The sequence below is a fragment of the Dipodomys ordii genome, unplaced genomic scaffold (assembly GCF_000151885.1).
Source record: "Dipodomys ordii isolate 6190 unplaced genomic scaffold, Dord_2.0 Scaffold4, whole genome shotgun sequence".
Taxonomy (NCBI): Eukaryota; Metazoa; Chordata; class Mammalia; order Rodentia; family Heteromyidae; genus Dipodomys; species Dipodomys ordii.
The window spans coordinates 37,298,560-37,309,901 of NW_012267220.1; the positions used below are offsets into that span (position 1 = coordinate 37,298,560).

The 11,342-nt window shown below is 36.9% G+C and overlaps 1 protein-coding gene across 1 annotated transcript in view; it reads left to right on the forward strand.

The window, feature by feature from the left end:
- Hook3 (hook microtubule-tethering protein 3) overlaps nt 1-11,342 on the forward strand; it is a 138,870-nt gene that overhangs the window by 67,368 nt on the left and 60,160 nt on the right. Inside the window, exons 7-9 of the mRNA XM_013024428.1 lie at nt 3,933-3,995; nt 6,473-6,556; nt 10,941-11,104. Coding sequence (XP_012879882.1) covers nt 3,933-3,995; nt 6,473-6,556; nt 10,941-11,104 — 311 coding nt within the window. The remainder of the gene's footprint in view (nt 1-3,932; nt 3,996-6,472; nt 6,557-10,940; nt 11,105-11,342) is intronic.

Here is an 11,342-nt window from a genome sequence, read left to right on the forward strand (position 1 = left end):
GACATTGTGCAGTTGTGTTAAGTATTACAATTTTAGAAAGTAGATTCTAAAGAGAGAATACATTCAAGTCTGTATTTGAGAAAATCTGTGCAATAGGAAGGACGGGCTAGAGGAAAACAAGGCTAGAAAGAGGGAGAGCTGCTAACAAGACCTTAGTAAGTATGCAGTGATGATGTTGCTGCAAGAGCAAAGAAAAGTGGGCAGATCCATTGGATCTTGGGATAGGAAGATAGGTCAGATGGGTAGATTTATGAAATTGAATTTATTGAAATTGAATGATTTCTTATAAAATCCCTTTTTAAGACACATTCTCTTTTTTCATCTTTATTCAGATGCTACTACTATTATTAGATTGTTATATTAAAGTATACATAATATAAACTTTTCTATTAGTGACATTTAATAGATTGACAGTATTTTTTATGCATCGTCACTGTTTAGTTCAGAACTTGTCACCCTAAAAAGAAAACCTCATATTTATTAAACAGGCAGTCATTCCACATTTTTTTCCTTCTCTAATAAGTCAACCAGTAATCCCTTTCTGTCTCTCAATATTTTTTAAAATCTGGATATTTTCTATAAGAGGAATAATACATTCTGGTATCTTGTGTTCGATCTCTTTCATCTAATATAGTGTTTTCAAGGTTATTAATACTTTGTTCCTTTTTTAGAAATGTTTTTTATTGTAAAAATAGTGTACAGAGGGGTTACAGTTACATGAGTAATGTAACAAGTACATATCCTATCGAGCATTGTTACCTCCTCCTTTGTTTTTCCCCTACCATCCCTTCCTTCCCACCTTGTTGGTAGTGGTTTTTGTGTATGTGTATGTTGGGCCTGGAGCTTGAACTCAGGGCCTAGGTGCTTTCCCTAAGCTTCTTTTGTTTAAGGCTAGCACTCTACTACCTGAGCCACAGTTCACAGCTCTACCTCCGGCTTTTTTGGTAGCTTAAAGAAGATAAGAGTCTCATGGACTTTTTTGCTAGGGTTGACTTTGAATCTCAAAACTCCTATCTCAGCCTCCCCAAGTAGCTAGGATTTCTCTCTGAACTTCTTACATAGCTTGAAGGACTAGTATTTACCACTGTGCCCATATTTTATTGGTTGCGGTGGAATCTCAATTTTTTGCCTGTACTGGTCTTGAACTTCAGTCTTCTTGGTCTCTTCCTCCTGAACAGCTAGGATTACAGGTGTGAGCTAACTAGGTTTTTTCTTTTTTCCTTTTTCTTTTTGGTGGTACCTCTCCTGGGGCTTGAACTCTGGTCCTTGGCACTGTCCCTTAGTTTTTGTGCTCAAAGCTGGTGCTCTACTACTTGAACCACAGCTCCACTTCTGGCTCTTTGATGTTTAATTGGAGATAAGATCCTCATGGACTTTCCTGCCCCAGCTGGCTTTGATCTTCAGATCTCAGCCTCCTGAGTAGCTATGTTTACTCACATGAGTCACTGACACCCAGCTCAACCTAGCTTTCTTAACTATTTAAAGGCTGATAGGTAGAAACCATAACCAAAAGGAAGATAGAGATTGAATTATAAGCAAGAGGATTGATAATAAATAGAATAGAGTATTAGAGAAGATTGGGAAAGAATGAATTGAGCACACAGGTAGCAGAATGAACCTTGTATACAAGAAGAGCTGAGTAGTGTAATAAGGAAAAAGGACATGAGTGTTAATTGTATGCTTGAATATTATGGAAATTCTTACCTGGTAACAAGACTTTCTGATACAAAATGTAGAGAATAGATGAGGTTTGAGGAGAAGGAAAGAATTAAAGTAGTCCCTAATGAGATTTTAAAAAAAGAAAAGAAAAGCTACTGGTTGGGAACACAATAGCTGTTCTTTTTTAACAGCTTTGAGAGTGGAGATTGGAAACTTTATTAATAGCAGCACCAGTTTGTGGGGGTTTTAAGTTTGTTTCAGTTCTTTTGCTCTCTCAGTACTTAAATGGTCAGTATATATGGCCAAAAAAGAAGTAGATGAATTGACCTTTGGTTAGACTAATCTTGGATTGAGATTTTCTTTTTTAACCACTGAGAAATAATGAGGAAAGACAAAGTTGAGAATAATTTTGTGGCTTATTAAAGCAATAAGCCACAAAATCTAATTCTAAATAGAAAATGTAATTGATTAAAGAAAGGGCCAACCCCAAAGAAACATAGGTCCCATGGTTTCCCTTATTTGCAATATCTAGTATATGTATGAGTCAAGCAGAAAAGGTCAGATAATGTGCTGTCAGGAAAATGAACCCTTAGATATGTATTTTAATGTTTTTTTCTTTCATGCATGTGTTTCTAACGCATTTATAAGATTATCTCTTTGTTGCTTTGTATGTCCCTCCCCCACAGTATAACCTCTGCTTTCACTATATTTGATGTCAGTATAACTTGTGGAGGAGATGGGGAAAAACCAGTTGTTTAAGGATACAGGTGGACCTGTTGCAACAATGAGAAGTACAAGTTGTCATGTCCAAAATGAGCTTTACGTCGGTGCGGGGTGGGGGGTGGGCGGGGGGGGGGGGAAGGAGAAGGATTGGGATTGGGGGGGAGGGGGGAGGCTAGGAAGGGATGTGAAGGGTAAACAAAGGAGGAGGCTGCAATGCTTGGTAAGAAATGTATGCATTATCCTGCCCATGTAATTGTAACCCCTCTGTACAGTATGTTCACAAATAAAATTAAATTAAATTAAAAAAAAAAGAAAGGGCCAACCACAAAATCTCAAGTAAAGAGGAGGAGAGTCCCAATAATAAAGTTGATGATGTTAGCAGAAGAAAGCTTAAGTAAACATTAGTAGGTGAAAACAGCCATGTTCATTTTGAAGTCTCCGCACTCAGTAGGAGAATAGATCCAGGACTAATGGGCTATGACTGGAATAGAGAGACAGTGTGAAGGGATACTTAAGAGTTTCATCAAGAAGTGCTACTGTGTTGTGGTAAGGACTCAAATGTAGAGTTTCATCAAGAAGTGCTGCTGTGTTGTGGTAAAGACTCAAATGTAACAGTGGGGAAAAAGAAAGAAGTATGGAAGAAAACATCTTCATTCCCTTTTTCTGCCCTCCTCTGAATTAGGTGCATTCTGTCTATGAAGTGTATCACAGCTTTATCATACAATACTGTATGTATCTTTCTGACTTGAACTTTACTAGACTCGTGGTTGGTGTAAATAGCTAATTCTTACTGTTTTAAAATTAAATATTAAAAACTGGTTATTTCTAGGTAGAATTGTTCTATTTTTTAAGTCTTCTATAATGGGTACTATTCTGTTAACTAGAAATAGTCTAAAATGTCTCCCTTCCAACCTTTCACATACCCTTTGTATCTTTCTCTGGACAGTATAAGGATAAAAGAAACAAAGAATTGGAGGGAATGAGGAAGTAGAGGGATGGGTACATACAAGCAAGCTTTTATAAATATTATCCATGCAATTTGGCTGATGTCCACATGTATTCTTAGAAACAAATAGGCACTTAATGCTGCCTTTTGGCAGGTTTTTAATATCTTCTCTCATTTTTAATTTTCTTGCCTTTTTAGTGATAGTAAGTTATACTTGATGTTTGTATAGCTAGGCTTGCAGTGAAAGAGCATCAGAAGTCATCCCTCTAATTTTATTTTTTTAAATCATTTATTATATGGAAAAGTCATAATGCAAAATAGAGTGCAATAGGTTATCAAAGATAGCTGACTATTAGATAGCTTATACACAGATAATGGAAAGAAAGTTTTGTCAGTCCTATTTTGGACATACCTCTAACTAAATGAAGGCTTTAAAATGGAGTGAAAGTTGGAGAGTCAAAAGAAATAATTACAAGAAAACATTGTATTTACTTTGTTTTCTACATAGTTTTTTTTTATTTCAATAGTGGTTGGATGTTTATTTTGTTATGGATCTTACATAAAATATCTTTTTTATCTTGTTGTGGTTATTTAAATCTTTCAGCTAATGAGTAAAGAATCTCCCGTGTCTTCTGGAAATGATGCCTATGTTGACCTTGATCGCCAGGTATATAATTTTTCATTGCCTTTATTCACACAAATGCCTTCAAGGGATAATCTGCATATATGTTAGAACAATGCTTCAGTTAAAAGTTTCTCTGGAATATATTGGGTTTTTTTTGTTGTTGTTGTTGGTTGTGGGGCTTGAACTCGGCCTGGGCGCTGTCCCTCAGCTCTTCAGCTCAAGGTGAGCGCTCTACCACTTGAGCTACAGCGCCATTTCCGGTTTTCTGGTGGTTTACTGGAGATAGGAGTCTCACGGTCTCTCCTGCCCGGGCTGGCTTTGAACTGCGATCCTCAGATCTCAGCCTCCTGAGTAGCTAGGATTACAGGTGTGAGCCACCAGCGCCCGGCTTATATTGGTATTTTTTAATTTTACCTAAAATTTAAGAACTTGAAGTTACTTTGTTAATAGACACTCATAATTTGGTTTATAAAAGTCTGTAATTATATGCATTTATAATTGATGTCATGACATTAGTTCTCTTAACTTACTATCATTCTTGTTATCTAGTTATTTTCTTTTTCCATTAGTAATACCTCTGTGTACACTTAAACACAATAAATTTATGGAAAATTGCATGCATTTACTGTTATGGCTTATTATACACATATTTTTTCTTTCAAATCATTTTATTCTTCAATTAAAGATGTTGCCTGTATCTTTTCATCTGTGAGGTAATGATGAATCTGTCAGAAAATTAAATGTTCTGAAGGAATGTTTGTATTTTTATAATTTCAATGGGAAAGTTATTTTATAGTTTATCACTTGATAAAAATGCTATTAAGAACACTGTTGGTTTTCAGGTTTGCACTATTCTGGGACATGTTTGAAAGAATGAACAGAAATGAACAAACAGAAACTTTTGTGGGGTTTTTTTATAACATTTTAATAGCAAACTTACAGAAAGCACAGAAGACAGGCAACATTAAAAATATGTACTTGCATGTAGGACAACTCAGAAAAATGGAGTGAACAGATGGAATCTACTGTATGATAAAAATGCTACAAACACCATTTAGTTGCCATCAATAAGAAATTTACTTTTTTTTTAAATCCAAATGCTGGCATTGTCCAGAAAAATTTAACAGGTTTACTTATAGTTGTTATAAAGTTGAACTAATGAAACTTTTATCACTGAAAACATTTTGACTTGCATTAATGCATTATATCCCCACAGTTATATTAAAAATTTACACATAAATGAAAATGGAAAAACTACCAATACCTGATTTCTGTCCCCTATTTTTCCACTGGCTATCATATACTTAGGTACCTTTTGACCCCATGGGGAAAAAAATCTAACATTCAGAACTACTGATAACAAGAAAAGGGAGGGGGACTTTGAGGATGAAATGCCTCCCATTTTAGTTGGTTCTTAAGCACATTCTCCACATATGCTGTGCGCTAGCTGGATAGCTTTTGGCATAATTGTCACAAGTTTGTCATAGATAGTACACAGATTGGTATCTTCAAAAAGGCCAACCAGAGAGGCCTCACTTGCCTCCTGCAAAGCACCAATAGCTGCGCCTTGGAAGCGCAGGTCTGTTTTGAAGCCCTGAAAAATTTCTCACACCAGATGCTGGAAAGGGAGCTTGCAATCAGAAGTTCCGTGGACTTCTGGTAGCACCTAATTTCACGGAACGCCATAGTACCAGGCATGTAGCAATGCAGCTTCTTCATCCCTCCAGTGGAGGGCCCGCTCTTGCAGATGGCTTTTGTTGCCAGTTGTTTCCTGGGTGCTTTGCTACCGGTGGAGCCATGGCAGAGAGGCCTCACTACCCCTTTCTCCCTCAGCTGGAGCTCAGCAACGAGAGGCGGTGCTGGAGTTGGAGAGCAGCTCTGGCCATGTTTTTTGTTTTTTGTCTTCTCTCATTTCTCCCTGTTCTTCCAGGTTTTCTAAATGTCTTATAGTAAGATCTTTGCATGCTATAGAATTTTAACCCAAGCTATAATTTGTCTTTGTCTAGTGTTTAGTTTTAAATTTTTTACCTTGTATGCATTTTGATGAAAATTTATTTCAATTACTTTTCATAATTTGCTAACAGAATTTTGTGTAATGATGGCACACAACTAGGGGGTGTTGGTTAATATTAATTAAAAAACTTTAAATGTAATGCAAATTAGTATTAAAATATGATTTAAAATTTTGTGTCGAAATACACTATTCAACAATTGAAACCCTATACCTCTCTTACATGTTGTATCAAAACAAAATTTCTCATTTATTAAGAGAACCTGCATTGCTGGGAACATATAGTCCAGATAAAGAAAAATTTGTGCAAGAAAATTGGTTTGCAGAAAGAACCAAGTTCAAAGGCCAGAAAAGATAAAAGCCTTAGTGGAGGGTTTTTTGACTTTCTTCCTATGCCATCCAACAAGAAATAAAAGAGAAAAAAATACCTTAATTTTGTGTTGTACATGTATACTATAAATTGTCCTTGTTTCATATTGAAATATTTCTTGTATTTGTTTCTAACCAGTTGAAGAAAACTACAGAGGAGCTAAATGAAGCTTTGTCAGCAAAGGAAGAAATTTCTCAGAGATGCCATGAATTGGATATGCAGGTATATTATCAAATACACATATTACATTAAATACACCATATATTATGAAGTGGTATAGCTTAGCTATAATTTAATTAGACAAAAAATAAAAATCCAGCTAAGTTTCTGTTTGAGGTAGGCTGAATAAAGATATTAATTTTCTTTTAATGCAAACCCATTAAGGTAATAATAAATGAGTTAAAATGGTATAAACTCACAAAAAATTATGAGACAGGAGAAATATTAGCACAGTCTTTGTTGTGTATTTATAAAATGGGATTTCAGAGGGCTGGGGGAAAAAAGCGTATTTTTAATATTTGCTAAATACTGTTTTGCAAATGTTTTCTCAGCTTCTGCTTTCAAATTACTGATAGTTTAACAGTCAGCTTACAGAATGTGTAATGTTTAACACTCTATTCCAGCACATAGTCTTTAATAACTTCTGAAAGCCAAAGGGCAGTAAAAGAAGTAATAAATGACTAAAAGGGGCAAAGAATTCAGTGGCTAATAGCACCTATAAGGACCAAGCTGGGGTGGCAGGGAAAGAGGGGGACACTGTGATGGGAGAATTCCAGAGAGATCCAGATAGGAAAAAGGGTAAATTGAGGTTGTAGTAACTAGAGGTAGAAAATAGTCCAAGCCTTCAATTGCTACCCATGATTGACTACATAAATGTCAGTGTCATGGTTCATGGGATATCCTTAAGCCAAGATGTAATGCAATGCTAGGAGAAGCCTTGCTATTAATTTTTTTTTTATTTTTTGTCAATCCTGGAGCTTGAACTCTGGGCCTGGGCCTGGGTGCTGTACCTTAGCTCTTCAGCGCAAGGCTAGTGCTCTACCACTTAAGCCACAGCGCCACTTCTAGTTTTCTGGTGGTTTATTGGAGATCAGAGTCTCTCGGACTTTCCTGCCTGGGCTAGCTTTGAATCGCGATCCTCAGATCTCAGCCTCCTTAGTAGCTAGGATTACAGGTGTGAACCACTGGCACCTGGCTTTTTTTTTTTTTTTGTCTGCACTGGAGTTTGAACTCAAGACCTGGGCACTGTCCCTGAGTGCTTTTGCTCAAGGTTAGCACTCTGCCACTTTGTGCCACAGAGCCACTTCTGGTTTTCTGATTGCTAATTGGAGATAGGAGCATCAGACTTTCCTGCCTGGACTGACTTTGAACTACTATTCTCAGATCTCAGCCTCCTGAATAGTTAGGATTACAGGCGTGAGCCACCATCAGCACAGCACCTGGCCTAACTGATCTTAACTGTAGGGAAAACCTGTAGCATAGAGGGAATGGATACAAGTAAACAGAAAATTAGCTATGCAGATAGTAAAGAAATTTGGAGAAACTTGAGGTTTTTATTTCCAATTGGTTTAATACCTCAGTGAAGATATTGTTCTATGAAATAAAGGCATAGAATGTCAGGTTCAGTAGCTCATGCCTATAATCCCAGCTACTCAAGAGGTGGAGATGGGGAGAACTACAAATCAGGGCAAATTGGAGCAAAAACATAGTGAGTGATACACATCTCAACAAACAAGCTAGGGAAATGTATCTGTAATCCCAGATACATGGGAAGTAAAAATAGGGAGTTAGTAGTCCAAGTCTGGAACTGTCAAAATTAAAAATTTAATAGAACAGGTAAGGTTGTAAAAATATCTTAATGTTAAATAAAAAGTGAGATCTTTTGTCTAGAATTTACTTGAAAAATAAAGGAGTTTGTTAGGAAGAAATAGGAGGTAGTTTTTTTAAGGTAGAATACACATATCAATCATGCTATCCCAGAAATACGTACTATTATATGTCAGTTTATAAAAGGATTTTTTTAAAATGTCCATCTGGGAAGACTAGATTTGAGATTCCTACTAAGACATGCAAGTGGAAATGTTAGTCAGTTTATGGTTCTTGACTAGAACTGGGAATTTTGAGATGTTAGAAAATAGATTGTTTACAACCACAAAACTGGAAGCCATTCTATATGTAGACATTTCAGTAGCAAGTAAATGGAGAGGAATTAGCTGAGGAAAATAAAACATAAGACAAATAGTTCAGCAGAAACAATCAGTTTATCAAATGTTGTAGATCTTGGTGATATGGAGGTCTTTAAAAGCCCTGAGAGTAGTAGAATGGGAGGGCCATAGCTTGAATAGAACATGTTCAAGAGAAAGTGGCTAAAAAGAAAGGAGGTATAAAAACTTTTTTTTTACCTTTGTGAGACATAATTGATATATAGTAAATTACTTGTGTGTGTGTGTGTGTGTGTGTGTGTGTGTGTGTGTGTGTGTGTATGTATTTGTATGCATGTGTGCATGTGAACAGCAGTACTTGAACTCCTCAGGGTCTGGACACTGTCCTTTAGGGTTTTGTGGGGGGAGGGGGGTTGGAGTTTTTTGTGACTTTTGGGGGGTTTTTGTTTGGGGGGGGGTTTGCCAGACTTGGAACTTGAACTCAGGGCCTGAGCACTATCTCTGAACTTCTTTATGCTCAAGACTAGTGCTCTACAACTTGAGCCACAGTGCCACTTCTGGCTTTTTCTGTTTATGTGCTACTGAGGAATTGAACCTAGGGCTTCATGCATGTACTCTACCAGTAAGCCACATTCCCAGCCTGTTCCTTGAGTGTTTTTCACTCTAGGCTGGTACTCTACCATTTGAGGCAAGCTTCATTGCCAGCTTTTTTTGGTGGTTAATTGGAGGTAAGAGTCTCATGGACTTCCCTGCCCAGGCCAGCTTCGAAGTATGATCCTCAGATCTCAGCCTCCTGAGTAGCTAGGATTAACTTAAATTTAACATGCATAATTTTAATGCATTTTGATTTACAATAATGATGTGAAGCCATTGCCAATCAAGATAATTAAGCCATCAGTCTAAAAGTTCCCTTTTCGTTTTTATAATCCCCACACCAGTCCTCAGGTCTATATATTCTGTCACTATGGGTTAACTTTTTGTTTTATAGAAGCATATCAGAAGAATCATACAAGCAGTTGCTGGTTGCTAAAATCTGTAATCCTAGCTATTCAGGAGACTGAGATCTGTGGATCAGAGTTCAAAACTAGCCCCAGGCAGGAAAGTCTAAGAGACTCTTATCACCAACAAACTATAAAACAACAAAAACCTCAAGTGGAGCTATGGCTCAAGTGCTAGAACACTAGTCTTAAGCAAAAGAAACGCAAGAACAATGCCTGGTCCCTGAGTTTAAGCCCCAGGACCAGCACAAAAATACAAAGGAATCATACAGGGGCTGGGAATGTGGCTTAGTGGTAGAGTGCTTGCCTAGCATGCATGAAGCCCTAGGTTCGATTCCTCAGCACCACATAAACAGAAAAGCCAGAAATGGCACTGTGGCTCAAGTGGTAGAGTGCTAGCCTTGAGAAAAAAGAAGCTCAGTGACAGTGCTCAGGCCCTGAGTTCTGCCCCAAGTCTAGCCAAAAAAAATTTAAAAAAAATAATAATAATAAGGAATCACAACCGGGCACTAGTGGCACATGCCTGTAATCCTATTCAAGAGGCTGAATGCCCAGGCCCTGAGGTGAAGCCCAGGAACAACTAAATAAATAAGAACACAGTACATTTGCTCTATTTTTGGTTTAGTGTCTTTCTTTATTTTGAAATTCATCATGCTGTCACTCAATAGGTGATTTTCTTCAATGCCAAATGGTATTCTTTTAGAATGCACATACTGCAGTTGACATTTATTCACCAGTTGATAGATCTGAATCATTTCCAGTGTTTCCCTATTACAAGTGAAGCTGCTAAAAATCTGTGTAAGATGTGTAGGCATATGCTTTTATTTCTTTTGCGTGAATACCTAGGAAATTAATGGCTTTCAGATTTACTTTGTAGTCATATGTCTAGTATACTAAGAAATTGCTAAGCTTTTTTCCAAAGTTTTGAGATATTTTATATTCTTATCAGAGACTTAAGTTTGTACTTACCTTTGACAATACTTGGTATAGTCAGTTTGAATTTTATCCATTGTTGTGACAATATAATAACACTGATTTAAGTTTCCATTTCCTTGGTGACTAATGATAATAATCTTTCTGTATTCTTAAATATATTCTTTGATGAAGTATCTTTTCAAATATGGAATAAAACCAGATGTAGTCCTTGGGAGTCCTTGCCTACTTGGGAGACTGAGGCAGGAAGATAGAATGGGCCTAGGAGTTTGAGGTGCCTGGGTTACATAGTAAAATTTCATCTCAAAATAAGTAAAATAATTAATCAATAAAAAGAATGAATTCTTACTTTTTTATATTGTTCTACATGTGCAATATTCTAATGTAAATATTTTAAGTAGAGATTGATTGAACGCCCTTGAAAATAGTCTTTAATTATGTTAACTCGTGAGAACTTGAGCTGATACCAGGGTAATTAGAGGAAATAACTGCTGTTTTCTCATATTCTATCAGGTTGCAGCATTGCAAGAGGAGAAGAGTAGTTTGTTAGCAGAGAATCAGATATTAATGGAAAGACTCAATCAATCTGATTCTATAGAAGATCCCAATAGTCCAGCAGGAAGAAGACACTTGCAGCTCCAAACTCAATTAGAGCAGCTTCAAGAAGAAACATTCAGGTAAAAGACTATTCATTAAGATCTTAATTTTTTTAACTTGGTAAATGTTATTTAACGTTAAGAATATGGTATAAGGGGGGTTGGGAAGGTGGCTTAGTGGTAGAGCGCTTGACTTGCATGCCTGAGGCCCTGGGTTCGATTCCTCAGCACCACATAAGCAAAAAGAAAAAAGCCGTAGGTGGCACTGTGGCTCAAATGGTAGAGTGCTAGCCTTGAGCTGAAGAGCTGAGGGACAGCG